The 17,646-nt window shown below is 35.3% G+C and overlaps 1 protein-coding gene across 3 annotated transcripts in view; it reads right to left on the bottom strand.

Moving 5' to 3' along the window:
• Positions 1-17,646, bottom strand: part of SMC2 (structural maintenance of chromosomes 2) — a 68,913-nt gene that overhangs the window by 40,914 nt on the left and 10,353 nt on the right. For all 3 annotated transcript variants that reach the window (XM_077912756.1, XM_077912754.1, XM_077912755.1), the window contains exons 8-15: positions 16,877-17,110; positions 16,529-16,678; positions 13,751-13,984; positions 12,177-12,336; positions 5,619-5,736; positions 4,705-4,843; positions 4,102-4,221; positions 2,331-2,535 (exon numbers count right to left, since the gene is read on the bottom strand). In XM_077912756.1, the coding sequence (XP_077768882.1) occupies positions 2,331-2,535; positions 4,102-4,221; positions 4,705-4,843; positions 5,619-5,736; positions 12,177-12,336; positions 13,751-13,984; positions 16,529-16,678; positions 16,877-17,110 (1,360 nt within the window). The remainder of the gene's footprint in view (positions 1-2,330; positions 2,536-4,101; positions 4,222-4,704; positions 4,844-5,618; positions 5,737-12,176; positions 12,337-13,750; positions 13,985-16,528; positions 16,679-16,876; positions 17,111-17,646) is intronic.

The raw sequence follows: 17,646 nt of genomic DNA, 5'->3' as shown, positions 1-17,646 counted from the left end.
CTTAATGCCAATCTCTGTTAACCGATCCCCCCACCCATCTCCCCTTCCAACAACCCTCAGTTTGTTTTCTATATTTAAGAGTCTCTTATGATTTGCCTTCCTCTCTATTTTCCTCTTATTTTTCCTTGCTTCCCCTATGGTCATGTTTTGTTTCTTAAATTCCACAAGTGAAATCACATATTTGTCTTTCTCTTATTTTGCTCAGCATAATACCCTTTAGTTCTTTTTATCAAAAGACTTCATTCATCTATTCATGAGAGATAGAGAGAAACAGAGACACAGGCAGAGGCAAAAGCAGGCTCCCTGTGGAAAGCCTGATGCAGAACTCGATCCTGGGACTCCAGGATCACACCCTGGGCCAAAGGCAGACACTCAATCACTGAGCCACCCAGGCATCCCAATATCCTTTAGTTCTATCCATGTCATCGCAAATGGCAAGATTTCATTTTTTTGATGGTTGAGTAATATTCCATTATTTGTGTATGTGCATACATATACCGCACACTCACCATCTTTATCCATTCATCTGTTGATGGACATCTGGGCTCTTTCCAGAGTTTGGCTATAGTGGACACTGTGGCTATAAACAGGGGTGCGAGCACCCTTCAGAGCACTGTTTGTAAATTTTGGGTAAATACCTAATAGTGAAATTGATGGGTGGTAGGATACCTCTATTTTTAACTTTTTGAGGACCTCCACAGTCTTCCAAAGTGGCCGCACCAGTCTGCATTCTCACCACAGTATAAGAGGTTCCCCTTTTACTACATCCTTGCCAACATCTCATTTCCCAAGTTGTTAAATTAAGCCATTCTGACTGGTGTGAAGTGGTATTTAATTGTGGATTTGTGTTTCCCTGATGCTGAGTGATGCTAATCATCTTTTCATGTGTCTGTTGGCCATTTGTAGGTCTTCTTTGGAGAAATGTCTGTTCATATCTTCTGCCCATTTGTTAACTGGATTTGTTTTTTTCAGTGTTGAGTGTGGTAAGTTTTTTTTTTTTTTTTAAGATTTTATTTATTTATTCATGAGAGACACGGAGAGAGAGGCAGAGACATAGGCAAAGGGAGAACCAGGCTCCCTGTGGGGGGCCCAATGCAGGACTCAATCCTAGGCCCCCAGAGCCAAAGGCAGACATTCAACCACTGAGCCACCCAGGCTCTGGAGTTTGCTAAGTTCTTTATAGATTTTTGGATACTAGCCCTGTATCTGGTAAGGCATTTGCAAATATCTTCTCCCATGCCCTAGGTTGCCTTTTGGTTTTGTTGACGGTTTCCTTTGCTGTGCAAAAGCTTTTTATCTTGGTGAAGTCCCAATAGTTCATTTTTGCTTTTGCTTCCCGTGCCTTTGGAGACCTGTCTTGAAAGAAGTTGCTGCAGCGAGGTCAGAGGTTGCTGCCTGTGTTTTCCTCTAGGATTTTGATGGATTCCTGTCTCACGTTTAGGTCTTTCATCCATTTTGAGTCTATTTTAGTGTATAGTATAAGAAAGTTCCAGTTCCTTTTTACTTTTAATTCATTTAGTACAGAGTATTTTTTTGGTATTAATCTTGTCTCCTAGACTTTCTTTTCATTGCTATTTGTCTCATATCTTGTGTATCTTTTTAGATATTTATTTTTACCTCTTTTTCATTAGATTTAAGCTCCAAAATAAAGCCCCCCAAAAAATCCCACAACCCTGAAAGTAAATAAAGTCAAATCCAGGGACGCCTGGGTGGCTCAGTGGTTGAGCATCTGCCTTCGGCTCGGGTCATGATCCCGGGGTCCTGGGATTGAGTCCCGCAGAGGGCTTCCTGCATGAAGCCTGCTTCTCCCTCTGCCTGTGTCTCTGCCTCTCTCTGTGTTTCTCAAGAATAAATAAATACAATTTTTTAAAAAGTTAAATCCATAAATCTTTACACTTCAATATAAGATTTTTAAGTCATTAGTAAACTGATATGCTTAATAAATATTTTCTGCTTCTCCTTTTTTAATCTTACGTATTTCCTAGAGCTAAATGAACTAATGGTATGGTTCCTGGCATATCCTAAGTTCTCAACATATAGAGGAAAGAATCTTTAGTAACTTTTCAACATTAGCTCTGAAGTCTAGCTCTCTGAGTTAAAATACTTAGCTCTAACACTATTTGAGTTACTAAATGACTTACTAAATTTTTCGAATTTCAATTTCATTCCCTCTAAAAAAAATGGGAAAAATAATAAAACTACTTTATAGAACAGTTATAAGGAATAAATGAGAAAAAAGGCAAATATGGATAGCACCTAGCACAGAGTGAATTAAATAAATATCAGCTATTTTTATTCTTTGCAAATAAACAAGAAAGCAAGCAACCTACCTCCACTCAATGTCCCATGAGGATCAAATACCTCACCTCCTAGAGTTACAGTTCTAGTCATTATTCTTTTGTCGAAAGCCACCTTTTTTGCATTATCCATATTATTACAAACAAACGTTGTTCCAAAGACAAATTCCATTGCTTTCTGAAGTTCTGGTTTGTATTCAACCAGGGAAAGAGCCACATGAACATTGTTAGGACCAACCTGTGGGAAAACAACAGATATATCACAGTACATACTACTACCTTCCTTACATTATTTTATAAAACAGAACTACTATACTACAAGTTTAATTAACTTACCTAGCACTACAATTCCTTTTGAAATTTCTAAAATACTATGGAAAATCAAGAGTTTTAGAAAAAATTTCAGGTTTAAACAATGAAACTTTTATGGCTAGGTAAAATATTTAACTAAAGTACCAAGCATTATGAGACTGTCTATTAACAGCAGAAGGCAGCACCAAATTTCTAAATCCAAAATGGATTACTTGGACACATCTTAGTTAAAATAAAGCAACTGCTAGATCAACACAATTACACAAAATGTTTTGTTTCAATTATTAGTCATTTGTTTGTTCTAAGAAAATACTTTTTCATTCAAGTTAAACACGGGAGGGCAGCCACCTATCAGTTACAGAAAAACACAACTAACAATTGCCAGGGCAAAAAAAATGTTAAATCTCTGTTTTATTTTGATCCAACTGCCTCTTCTCAACCTTTGTTGATGTGTACTTCTGCCCATCTTTTTAAAACAATTAAGCATCCTTTAAGGAACTTAGTAGCAACAAAAGAAATCAAAATGAAGGCAGTTCTGTGTAATAAATGTTCAGCATTGCCCTCTAACACCGCAGCTACCATTAAAAAGGTCTGGTTAAGGGACCTGCGTAGAAGTATTTTTGTTGTTAGCTGAGATCCCCATTTACTTCTTTGGACTTGTCCAAAAAAATGAAGTAACTTCCAAAACCTTCCAGACCCAATGGTGATTATTCAAAGTAAACAAAATACTAACCAAAACACTACCTTTCAATTACTCTGCACTAATTTTCCTTCTCCTAAGAGTATACATGTCAATACAACTGTATTTTAAAATAATTTTCAGTGAAGGCTGATAACAAGGATTGGCTTCATGTTATTACCCAATATTACACAACTATAATTGCCTTTTAAATGTATTGCCTTGTGTTCCTCTGGAGTTTACTTTTTTGTTATTGTGTTTTTGGTTTTGTCTGTTTTTACTAATATCCATAACACTTTAGATCCACCTCAGCAGCTGACTGGATAGCCTGGTTCTCTGCTTTGCTTGTCCACAGGATGGAAAGCAACCTAGAGAAACTCACAGAGAAGCAGCCCTGTTATGTAAGGCTGATAGATACCCCCTGTAACAGTTGTTACTGTGGGCAGTTAAACTGCGCCTGGCATGAAAAAAACTGAAGAATTCTGGTATTTATAAGCTCTGTAATTCTAGCAACTCAGAGATTAGAAATGTAATACTATCATGTGATAGTCATGTAACCTGACTGAAGATTTAAAGACATTTTAACATTACAACTTTGAAAGATCAAAGGTAGTTTTAGTTTTCTACCACTGCTATTCCCCTTTCATCTAATTTCACAAAAGCCAACTCTTTTTTTGTAAGCTTAAATGTTTAAGGCATGGTAACAACAACATTTTATGGTTCTACATATGATTATGTCCCCCAAGTTAATCTCCTCTAACTAAAACAAAACAAAAAACGAAGATTTAGATAAAACACATAAAGAAGACTTACAAGATTCTGAGCAACCCTCAGAGTTTCTGGAGCAATACATCTGGCTGAAATTTTATTGAGTGGAATTATAGTGTATCGACGTTTCAGTTCCCCCTTTTCTAGTAACTTTTTTCCAGTAACCTAAAACATTGTGCATTTGAAATGAAAACATAAGATATTAATGACAGAAAACATTCAGAGGGAAAGAATGCAAGTTTAGGAATCCATAATTAAATGTTTAGTGCCTACTGAGGGAGGCACTTGACGGGATAAGCACTGGGTGTTATACTATATGTCAGCAAATCAAACTCCAATAAAAAAATATACATACATACATACATAAATAAATAAAATAAATGTTTAGTGCCTACTATGTGAACAATCAAAGGTCTAAAACTGGTAATATGCATTCTGGATTCCTGAGTAAGCATGACACTTCTTTGGGAATACAGTTAATCAAATATAATCAGTAATATAATAAAAAGCCATTAAATGAATAAATGTACCTGTAAAGATAAGCAACCTTACGAATATCTTAAAATATCGAGACATTACTCAATTCTAGCAGCTCATGATATTTTCAACTACAGAACTGTAAGTTTTCTTTAATTAAAATTAATTTACCTCTGTGTCTACTACAACATTGTAGAGCCGTTCCCCAGCTACTAACTCTAAAGCTGTGGTTGTAGAAGTATCTTTCACACTAATCAGAGAAGCTACAAGTCCTTTCACACAATTTCTATTCCAGTTCTTCTCTGGATCTCTAAAATAGAACAGTTGACAAAAATTAATCTGAAATAATAAAACAGAAAAGGTTGTATTTTACTAGGTAAGATTTCTTCCTAACAACACATTAAAAGAGAAGCTTATATGCTTTTAAGAAAAACAAAAATTTTTAAATGTTCCAGCTGACTAGACAACTATTGTTTTCAGTCAAAAGATCTTTCAGTACATACTGTTTTCAATGAAACTAAAATAACTTTGATGTTATGATCTTTAAAAAAAAAAAAAAATTTTCAGAGACAGAGAGGGGGGGAGAGAGAGAGAACATGTGAGAGTGAGAATCAGAGAGAGAGGGGAAGCAGATTCTGCTGGGCTTGGAGCCCCACATGGGGATCAATCTTGGAATCCTGAGATCATGACCTGAACTAAAACTAGGAGTTAGGTGCTCAATCAGCTGAGCCACCCAGGCGCTCCTGATGTTATAATCTTTGTAATACATATACTACTCTAAGTATTCCTTGAAAAATACCCATGTTTTGAAACAAATTGTAAAATGTTAACGTAGATATCTAAAGAAAATTTTGATTGAGATTTAATTTTCTTCATTTTGGTCTTTAGAATTCCTACTGCCAACACTTGAAACATTTCAATAAACATTTAAGAATATAAGAATAAAAAATGCCAATTAAAGGAAAACAGCTTACAATGTTTTTCATACAGAAATCCTGATGTTAATAAAATTTTCAAACTGTCTTCCAGCTTAAAAATATATCTTGGCTATTACCACATTAAAATTTAAGGTTTAAATATCTTACCTGTAGGCAAATTGAATATTAGGAAATCTGGCTAAGAGAGCTTCATATGTTTCTTTCAATCTACTGATATCACGAGATAGCTGCCTGCGCTTTTCCAGAAGTCCTTCCTCCTTGTTTTCTGAACAGTAAATCACAAGTAAATTGGCATAAAGCTTTTAAAAATGCAAACATTCTATAGTTTTAAAGAAGCTAACAGTAATCTCTATTTCCAAAGCATTCCTAGAAGCAAAATACAAATTTCTGGTATGAAATAAAAGGATGCTTAACATGAAAGGTCAAATAGACATTATTACCAACAAATAACAGAAATTTTCATTCTGAAAGCAATATAAGAGTTGAATAACTGAATGGGAACATACAAATGACTTTTTGAGTTTTCAAGTGGCACTTTGGTGACCGAAGCAGGAAATGGTCAGTAGTTGTTTTTAAAAAATTCAGAGCTGGGAAAATGGAGAATCTTAATCTCCCCATGTCCCATGGATTTAACTAGATAACAACCACATCAATGTAAATAACCCAAAAAAAGGTCCCAAAGATTGGCACAACACTCTCCACAGCTAAGTTTAGAGAAGAGACCACGTCAAAGAGGGTAGGAAGGGCATATGCAGAGAGGTTCGGAAGATACTATATACACCAGTCCTACTATGGCCCGAGCAGGAGGCTGGGATCAGGCATCTGGTCTGACTGTAGCCTCACCCACCAAGAAAAGTCTCTCAGGGGACAACATAGGGAAAGCAACAAGCAGTTCCATGCTAATCCATCTCCGGCAAACGCCTAGTCTGACTCAGCTCAAACCCAAAGCAGTCCCAGACTGGCCCACTAACAACACAGGGTACAAACCCTGTCCATGACAGGCAAAGAGACATTCCAGACAACTAGACTGAAGGCAAAAGCAGCTGAGCCATAACAGTAGGCTACACACATGACATAAAACCACTAAAGCATCAGGTTCTGATACCACTAAAGCATCAGGTTCTGGTGAACAGGAGACACTGCACTGCAGGGCACTATAGGTATTCAGCTTCATAAGGTCACTACTTTCAAGATCAGGAGATTTAGCTAATGTTCCTAACATATAAAAACAGACACAAAGTTAGTCAAAATAGGGGATACAGGGATATATCCCAAAGGAAAGAAGAAGACAAAATCATAGTAAGAGAACTAAATGAAACACAAATATGCCTGATAAACAATGTAAAGTAATGATCATAAAGATATTCACTGGACTTGGGAAAGACTGGACTTCAATGAGACCCTTAACAAAGAGACAGAAAACATTAAAAAACAAACAAACAAACAATCAGAGATGAAGAACTCAATAACCAAAATTAAAAATATACAAGTTGGAACAAACAGCAGACTACAGGAGGCAGGAGGACAGATAAGCAACAGAAAGCAATCAAGCTGAACAGGTGATAGAAAAAAAATAAAAAATGAAAACAGACTTACAGAAGTCAGCAATACCATCACGCATAATAACTTTCAGGAACAGAAAATTTGAAGAAATAATAGCTGAAAACTTCCCGAATCTAGGGAAGGAAACAGAAATTGAGATCCGGAGACAGAGCCCCCAACAAAAATCAACCCAGGGAGTCCAGACCAAGACAAAGTAGTGATAAAGAGGAATTTAAAAAATAGCAAGAGAAAATAGTTACAAACAAGGAAACTCCATAGGCTATTAGTTGATTTTTCAGTGCAAATCTTGCAAGCTAGAAGGGCGTGGCATGATACTCTCAAGTGCTGAAAGGCCACCAAGGCCATCTGTCCACCAAGGCCATCATTCTTTTCAAATGCACATGGAACATTTTCCAGAACAGATCCCATATTAGGCCACAAAAGAAGTCTCAACAAATTCATGCCATGCATCTTTTCTGACCACAATGCTATAAACTAGAAATCAACCACAAGAAAAAGTCTGCAAAGAGCACAAACACATGGAGGACAAAAACATGCTACTAAAGAATGAATCAGTCAATCAAGGGGCGGGGGGGGGGGGGAATAAAATACATGGAGACAAATGAAAATGAAAACACAATGGTCCAAAATAGTTGGAATGCAGCAAGCTGTTCTAAGAGGAAAGTTTAAAGCAATAATGGCCTACCTTGAGAAGCAAGAAATACCTCAAATATCCTAACCTTTTACCTAAAGGAGCTAGAAAGAAGACAGACAAAACCCAAAACCAGAAGAAGGAATAATAAAGTTAGAGCAGAAACAAATGAAATAGAACTAAAGAACAGAACAGATAAAAGAAACCAAAACTTTAAGCCAGACTCAATAAGAAAATAAGGAGGACAAAACAAATGAAATCAGAAATGAGGAAAAATAACAACCAAAACCACAGAAATACAAACTGTAAGAGAATATTATGAAGAAATATATACAAACAAACTGAATAACCTAGAATAAACTCCTAGAAACATATAACCTAACCAAACTGGAACAGGAAGAAATAAAAAATTTTAACAGACTGACTACCAGCAGTGAAGCTGAATCAGTAATATAAAAACTCCCAAAAAGCAAAAGTCCAGGACCAGACGCCTTCATAGGCAAATTCTACCAAATATTAAAGAACAGTTAATACCTATTCTTCTCTCAATCTATTCCAAAAAATAGAAAAGGAAAACTTTCTAATTCATTTTATGAGGCCAGCATTACCCTGATTAAAAAAACAAAGATACCACACAAAAAAGAGAACTAATAAGAGCCAGTATCTCTAATGAACATAGATGCAAAAATCTTCAACAAGGTATTAGCAAACCAAATCCTACAATACATTAAAAGAAATCATTCACCACAACCAAGTGTGAATTATTCCTGGTTAAACATTCATAAATCAGTCATCGTAATATGTCACATCAACGGGATCCCTGGGTGGCGCAGCGGTTTGGCGCCTGCCTTTGGCCCAGGGCGCGATCCCGGAGATCCGGGATCGAATCCCACGTCAGGCTCCCGGTGCATGGAGCCTGCTTCTCCCTCTGCCTGTGTCTCTGCCTCTCTCTCTCTCACTGTGTGCCTATCATGAATAAAAAAAAAAAAAAAAAAAAAAAAAAAAAATATGTCACATCAACAAGATAAGGGATAAAAACCGTAAGATCATTTCAATAGATAAAAAGCATTTGACAAAGTACAATATCCATTCATAATAAAAGCCTTCAACAAACTAGGTTTAGAGGATATATACCTCAACATAATAAAGACTCTATAGGAATAAACCACAGCTAACATCATAATGGGGAAAAAAAAATGGAGCTTTCCCCTAAGATCAGGAACAAGACAAGGATGCTCACTCTCACCAATTGTATTCAACAATGGTACTAAAGTCCTATCCACAGTGATCAGCCAAAATGGAAATAAAAGGCATCCAAATTAGTAAAGAAGTAAAACTTTCACTATTTCCAGATGGTATGATACTACGTATAAAAAGACCGAAAGATCCACCAAAAAAACTGCTAAAAACTGATAAGTGAATTCAGTAAAGTTGCAGGATACAGAATCAATGTACAAAAATCTACTGCCTTTCTATGCACCAATAATGAAACAGCAGAAAGATCTATATGCCAATAATTAGACAGCAGAAAGAGAAATTAGGAAAAGATTCCATTTACAATTGCACAAAAAATGATAGAACACCTAGAAATAAACTTAACAAGGAAGTAAAAGATCTATACTCTGAAAACTATAAAACACTGATGAATAAAATTGTAGACAACATAAACAAATGGGAGGATATTCCAGGTTCATGAATTAGAAGAACAAATAGTGTTAAACTCTCCATACTACTCAATCTACAGATTTAATGCAATCTCTACCAAAATAACTATCATTTTTCATAGAACTACAACAAACCATCCTAAAATTTGTATGGAACCACAAAAGACCCTGAATAGCCAAAGCAATCTTGAAAAAAAAAAAAAAAAAAAAGAACTAAACTGGAGGTATTACAATCATAAATTTTAAGATATACTATAAAGATGCAGTATTCATAACAGGCACAAAAGTGGACACATAGATCAATGAAATATAAAAGAGAACCCCCAAATACACCCATTATTATACGGTCAATTAATCTTTGACAAAGCTGGAAAGAATATACAGTAGGAAAAAGCCCCTACAACAAGTGGTGCTAGGAAAACTGGACAGCTGTCTGCAAAAGAATGAAACTGGACACTTTCTTACACCATAAACAAAAATAAACTCAAAATGGGTTAAGGACCTAATAATGTGAGACTTTTTTAAAACCAAAAAATCCTAGAAGAAAGCACAGGCAATAATTTCTCTGATACTGGCCATAAAAACATTTTTCTAGATAGATCTTCTAAGGCAAGGGAAACAAAAGCAAAAATAAACTATTAGGACTATGTCAAAATAGAAAGCTTCAGTACAACAAATGAAACAGCCACCAAAATTAAGACAATCTATGGAATGGGAGAAGGTATTTGCAAATGACATATCCATTAAAGGTTAGTATCCAAAATATGTAAAGAACTTCTACAACTCAACACTAAAAAAATAAATAATCCAGTTAAAAACGGGCAGAAGACAAATAGACATTTCTGCAAGACATACAGATGGCCAACATACACATGAAAAGATGCTCAACATTACTCATCACCAGGCAAATGTAAATCAAAACCACAATGAGATATTAGTTCATACCTATTAGAATAGCTAACTAAAATAAAAAAAACCCAAGAGACAACAAGTGGTAGCAAGGATGTGGAAAAAAGGAACACTTGTGCACTGTTGATGGGGATGCAAAATAGTGTAAACAATTTGGTAAACAAGATGGAGGTTCCTCAAAAAAGTAAAAATAGGATTATCATATAATCCAATAATTCCAATACTGGATATTTACCCAAAGAGAATGAAAACACGAATTAAAAAAAAAAAAATACACACTCCTATGTTTACTGCAGAATTATTTGCAATAGCCAAATTATGGAAGCAGTCCATGTGTCTATCAATAGATGAATGGATAAAGAACATATAGTATAGACAGACAATGGAATATTACTCAGCCACAAAAAAGAATGAAATCTCTCCATTTGCAACATTGGTGAATCTGGTGAGTATAATGCTAAGTGAAATAATTCAATCAGAAAAAGACAATTACCATATGATTTCACTCCTGTGGAATTTAACAAAAGAACAAATAAGGAAAAAGAGAGACAAACCAAAAAACCACTTTTTTAAAAGATTTTATCCACTTATTCATGAAAGATAGAGAGAGGCAGAGAGAGAAGCAGGCTTCCTGTGGGGAACCCAATCCAGGACTTGACCCCAAGACTCTGGGACCACGCCCTGAGCCAAACCAAACACTGAGCCACTCAGGTATCCCCCAAAAACCACTCCTAACTATAGTTAAACTGATGGGGAGGTGATAAGGGGATGGGTGAAATGAAACAAGTGGTTTAACAGTACATTTATGATAAACACGGAGTAATGTATAGAATTGTTGAATCACTACACTGTACACATGAAACTAATATAACACTGTATGTTAAGTATACTGGGATTTAAAATAAAATAAAACAAAACAAAACAGCTGTTTTATACTTAGTTGACCCTTAAACAATGGGATGGTTGTTGCGGGGAGAGGTTGGGGCACTGACACCCCTCTCCCATGAAGTTCTAAATCCATGTTTAACTTTTTTTTAAGTAGTCTCTGGCCCAAAACAGGTTTTGAACTCACAACCTTGAGATCAAGAGCTGTATGCTCTACCAACTGAAGCAGATATCCCTCAATCTGTGTTTAACTTTTGATCCTCAAACTTAAACTTAATGAACCAAACATCGACAAGAAGCTTTACTGATAAGATAAATGGTTAACACATATTTTCTATGTCATATGCGTTATATGTTGTATTATTACAGTTAAGTAAGCTACAGAAAATTGTAAGGAGGGACACCTGGGTGGCTCAGCATTTGAGTGTCTGCCTTTGGCTCAGGACGTGATCCCTGGGTCTGGAATCGAGTCCCACACATCGGGCTTCTTGCAGGGGGCCTGCTTCTCCCTCTGCCTATGTCTATGCCTCCCTCTGTCTCTCATGAATAAATAAAATATTTAAAAAAGAAAGAAAGAAAAATGTAAGGAAAATACATTTATAATACCCAGTTGTATTTATTTAAAAAAAAAAAGTCTCAAGTAGACTCATGCAGTTCAAACTTAGGTTCAGGGATCAACTGTTCTATACTTATACTAACATCCATTAATAGAGTCAAAAAAAATTCCTACTTGCTATTTCCTTTATTTATTTATTTATTTATTTATTTATTTATTTATTTATTTATATTTTTATTTTTAAGATTTTACTTATTTATTCATGAGAGACAGAGAGACAGAGAGGGAGAGAGGCAGGCAGACAGACATACACAGGCAGAGGGAGAAGCAGACTCCATGCAGGGAGCCCAATGTGGGACTTGATCCGGGATCTCCGAGATCACATCCTGAGCCAAAGGCAGACACTCAACCACTGAGCCACCCAGACATCCCTAATTTAGTTTCTATCAACAATCACTGCCTCCTAATGATTTAATATCAGGTGTTTAAATGCAAACCTTCATAATTTAGCTTCTTCATTTCAGCTTCTAGTTTTTCTTTAAGTTTCTTCACAGCCTCTAAAGCTTCTTGATCTTTCCTGTAGCCACTATCCATCTTCTTAACTTCAGCCTGTTTAGTCTTTAATTCTTGTTGGGCATGTTTCAACTTCATCTGAGCCTGTTATTGAAAATTTAATAGACTATTTGAGGCAGATAGTGCTAGTGATTAAATGACCATAGATGCAGATTGGTTTAAGAAACATCAGACTTAAAATGTAACTATTAGGTGACTTGCATTAATATTTCAAGAGATAAATCATTTCCCAGTATTTTCTCCTCAGAAAACAACTCAGTCTAGACAAATAAATGCTTAACATAAGTCATTACTTATAATTTAAATCCGTTTTTAGATACTTATAAAAGATGACATTACTGAGTTCAAAAATTATATTGAAGAATAACTGCCATTAGCTGTTAAATTAAAAACACAACAGAAATCTAGTAATCAGAACACTAGTTCTCTTCCTTTCCACTTACGTATGCCCGTTTGTTATTTGTGTATTTTTGAGTGTTGTTCAATTAACAATGGAGAAACTGTACTGAACAATAAGAAAATTCAACTGGAACAGGAAACTAACAAGAGAAATTTCAATGCCAGAAGTTTGATATTCAAATGCTAGTTTATATAACTAAGGACTGTTCCTTAAAAGCATGAACTCATATTCTGAGATCGAACTGGATGTGTCATCCAAGACTGAATAATGGTGGACTTTTCCCAATATACAGTAAGTTACAGAAAATCTGAGAGGACTAGCAAGTTTTTTTGTTATTGATCTCTTACAAATTTCTTGTGACCATCATCTTTGAATGGAAAAGTTGCAAATGCATAACAGAAATGTTGAACAGGAGTAATACAACACAGACACAAACATCTGTATTTTTAAAGAGGAGTCTTCTTTTAAAAGATAATGTGTGAAAAAATATATTTTTTCTTTCTGCCCTCAAAACTCTTGCATGTATAGGACTTTAAAAGCTGTACAACTATCTAAACAAATTTGAAAGCCTGAATGACAAGCTTTGAAGATTATGAAATCAGTGTAGGGAAATGGAAGACTAGAAAGACTAAGAGGGAGGTAGAGATAACCTCAAGGATGAAAGGTAAGGACTAAGTGTGGGGGCACAGAATTGGGCAGGATGTTTGTTGTCCTGTTAGAGCTTAAGACTGTGACTTTATGTTGCCACTAAAACAGCAAAAACAACAAACTAATTAACCTCAAATATTTCATACAATACTACAAATAGAATAAAGCATTTATTGCATTTACAATTTCAACTAATCTAGGAGGGTATTTAATGTTATAGCATCTCAAACTATTGTCATCAATATTTAGCAGTTAACATATTTGAATTTCATTGTGCTATAAAACACCTCATTTCATTAGGTGCTATAAAGCAGCAAGATAACAAATTCCTTCACATCGATCTGATTATTTTCATCATTTTATAACAACTGTCAAGGCATAGCAGCTTCTTAAGAAAAAAAAAAAAAAAAAAAAAAGAGCAATCACACAATCATTAATGTCTATATTTACCTGTTTGGCTTCTGTCTGAGCTTTACTTATGTCATTTTTACAGGCCATCATTTGACCAGCAAGAGTTGCTTCTGCACCATCTTCATTACTAGACAATCCAGCGGAAACAGCATTGAAGTGCTGCTGTGCAGCAGCCAAAGCTTCAGCATCTTTATTACTTGCTTCTTGAAGGGCATTCAGCCCATCTGTTATCTTTTTAACCTCTTTTTCCTTTGCTGCTAAAGTTCTAGAATCCTTCAGGAAGAGTTTCAGATTGGAAAATATTATGTTTTAGGAAAGATTCCCATTTTTTCTTATATACCTATGCCCTTATGTCATCAAATTTCATAGCATTCTGAAGTGGGCATGGTTAAAAGGAAAATAATTTAACCATCCTAACTTTAAAACTTTATTTCCATTTTTCAATTCACCCTCTCTGTTTTCGGGATAAATGTACCCTTATACTACCAGAAATACTTTTATTCCACATGCTACAATCTAATTCAGAAATTAGTTAAATAATAGCACAAACCAGTCATTTGAAGAAACTAAAAAATAACTTTCTAGAGCTCTAAAAAAGTAATAACCATTCTACTCCAGGCTTCAAAGTGAAGATTGTAGGACTAAGAACATGTACATGAAAATTTATAAACTATCAAAAGCCATAAAATTTAAATATTAAATACTTGTGTGAACGGCATTACTAATACTTAATACCGTTTAAGTTATATACACTAAAACACCATATACGGTAAGATAACAGCCTGGGGCGGGGAATCCAGCTATATTATTTACATGAAAGTGACCAAAAATTTTGGCCTACATGTTTAGCTCATGATTCATTAAATATTAGATATTTAACATCTACTGGGCATTGTTCTAGACATTAAAGACACAGGTCTTCAGGGACCCTATATTCTAGAGGGGAAGACATAGTAAAAAATAAAGCAAGGGACAGAAAGTGATGGGAACTACTATTTTAAGAAGAATGACGGAAGGCCTTTTTGTGATGACATTTTGAGCAGAAACCTACATGAAATAAAAGGAGTGATCATGCTGATGCTAGGGGGACACAACTACGCAAGCTCTGCAGAATATGCTTGGATGTTTGAGGAACTGTGGTTGGAGCAAAGTGACCGAGTGGAAAGGTGCCAGAAGTCCTAACATGTACAGTCTTGTGGACCATGGTAAAGGTGGTAAAGGCTGAATTTAATTATATATGTGACATTGAAACATTAAAGAACTTTAAGCCCAAGAGCGATGTGATCCAATTTATATTTCAGTTTCTGTGAAGAACAGACTGTAGAGCAGCAGGAGTAAAAGCAGGGCAAGTGGTAAGGACTCCATTACAGCATCCCTCTTGGGAGGTGACGGCCTACAGGTTAGCAGTGATGGAGGTGATGAAAAGTGGCTGTATTAAGGATGTACTTTTAAAGTCAGGAGAATTTTCTGACAGAGTTTGAGAAAAAAGAGAGAATGCAAGAGGATTCTAATTTCTAGATCCAACAATTAGGTTAATAGTGGTGCCATTTTCTGACGTGGGAAAATTCAGTACTGAAAAAGGTTTGGGTAGTTAGGGAAAACTTAAAAATTTTTATTTTGGATACATTAAGTTTTAGACTCTTTCTATGTATAAGTGTCAATCAAATAGCTGGACAAATAAATATAGAATTCAGGGAAAGAGTCCAGTTTAGTTAAAGATCTGAACATCACCATGCAGATGGTATTTTAGGGCTACCAGGCTGGATGGAACTACCTAAGAAATGAGTGCATATAAAAGAAGTTTGAGCACAAGCCCTGGGGCATGCCAACATTTGTATTTAGATTTGTCTCTCTAGATCAGATTCAATATTCCTATATTCAACCACCTAATCAACATCTCTACTTAGTTTAACAGGCACCTTAAGCTTATTATGTTCACAGTGTACTCCTATTTTCCACTAAGCTAATGGTAATGCTATTTCCAATTATCAAAGACAAAAATCTTCAGTATCCATCAGATCTTTCTTCCACTTTCAGCAACCAATCTGTCTGGACTACCTTATTGGACCTACCCTTAAAAATACTCATAAGATCCTATAATTTCTCTCAATACACCCATTTATACCGCTATCCTAGAGCTATCATTGGCACCTACCACCTGAATTACCTGCTTCTTCCCCTTATCTTTATATTATTCTCTAAATACCATGAAAGTACTATTAAAATATGAAAGATCTTGTTCTTCTCTTCTTAGCCAGCTACAATAGCTTCCCATGTCACTCAGAATAAAGATCAGAGTCTTTCACGTCTTATAAAATCATGTTGATTGCGCTCCTTTTACCTTTCTGTATTCCTACTTAGTGCTAACTGGCCACAATTAGTCTCCCTGCATTTTTATTTCTAATACCGTAGGTACCTGGGACAACTGCTCCTGGTACATCTTACCCCAGAGCCAATTTATTTTCATGGTTCTCGGACTTCCTTCAGGTCTTATTAATGAAATATCACCCTCTCAATGAGATCTCCAGTGGTTACCCAATTTAAAAATCCCTAATTGTACCCACCTCCTTTATATTCCTAAAACTCTCCCCTGCATTTTCTCCAAATCACTTATCACTATATAACACGCTATATATTTCACCTATTTTATCATCATTTTCCTCATTGGAATGAAGACCCAAAAGGCACTGGTCCAATCTGTCATTTTGTCCACTGCTCTATCTGTAGCCCAAACAACTGCACTTGGTCCATAGCACACACAAGCAATAAATATTAATGAAATGGACTTCATATTTACTGAACTCCGTATTTACTTACCTCAATCATATTTTTTTCTAGCTCTGTGCGTTTGTTCTCTTCACTTGCCAGATTTTTCTTCTTGAGATCAAAGGCACTTTGAGATTTAGTATTAACTCGCTGAGCTTCTGCAAGAGCATCTTCTAAAGATCGGAGTTTACCTCCAATTTCCTATAATCAAATGCATCCAAATCAATCAAAGTACTTATAATTTACTCATGCCATCATTTTCTTATAGGACTTCAAGACTGACTTTTTATAAGCTTATCATAAAGATTAACAAATCAATATGGAAGACTACATCCAGCGAACCTTAGTTACTATACATAATTTTTTACAGTATATCATCTCTTCTTATGTATGTCTGACCTTATCTTTTCCTTTTTCCAACTCTTCTATTTCATGACTAAGTGCTTTTATTTTTTTGTCATTCTCAGACAATTTTTCTTGAAGCTTTACAACTTTATCTTGCATTTCTTTTAACTCCTCAGCTGAGCGTTCTTTTGTATCTTCAGCCAGCAAAAACTGATAAGCAATATATAAGCGACTCAAATGTTCTATTTCCCTCATTATTTTTTGGTACTCCAAGTAAGAAGATCTTTCCTGGAAAAGAAATCACCAATAAAGTATAACTCAACCTTCATATTTTTCAACAAATTTAGAAAGACTCAAACTATAGCAACATGTATAAAACTTCCCATAACAGTTTTCATCTTCAGTTAGTGATCATGGATTATAGAAACTTAAACATTAGTGGCTTTTCAAATAGCATTATACCATCACCAGTGAATCCTATGTGGCTATTTCTTCTAATATATAATCAGGCAGTTGGGATTAACAAAGAAATGTAGATAAAAGGTTCATAAACTGAGGGTAGTAGTTTATCAGTATGACCTATACAACCACCAATAATACACTATTACATGTATTTTGTAGTAGTATTATCAAGATACCTACCCAACAATCAATTATGTAACTTATTTATAAACATATGCTTACACATTACTAACTTGATTCCATTAAGGACCTGCTAGCGTAGACAGAGTAATAATGAAAATCTCTGTAACTTACAGATGAAGAAATGAACTTGGTGTGGTTAAATGACCTAATGTCAGATTCAGAATGAATTTTGCAAAATC

This window comes from Canis aureus, chromosome 10 (assembly GCF_053574225.1).
Source record: "Canis aureus isolate CA01 chromosome 10, VMU_Caureus_v.1.0, whole genome shotgun sequence".
NCBI lineage: Eukaryota > Metazoa > Chordata > Mammalia > Carnivora > Canidae > Canis > Canis aureus.
The sequence above is the reverse complement of the archived record's forward strand: the minus strand, read 5'-3'. Positions and strand labels throughout refer to the sequence as shown.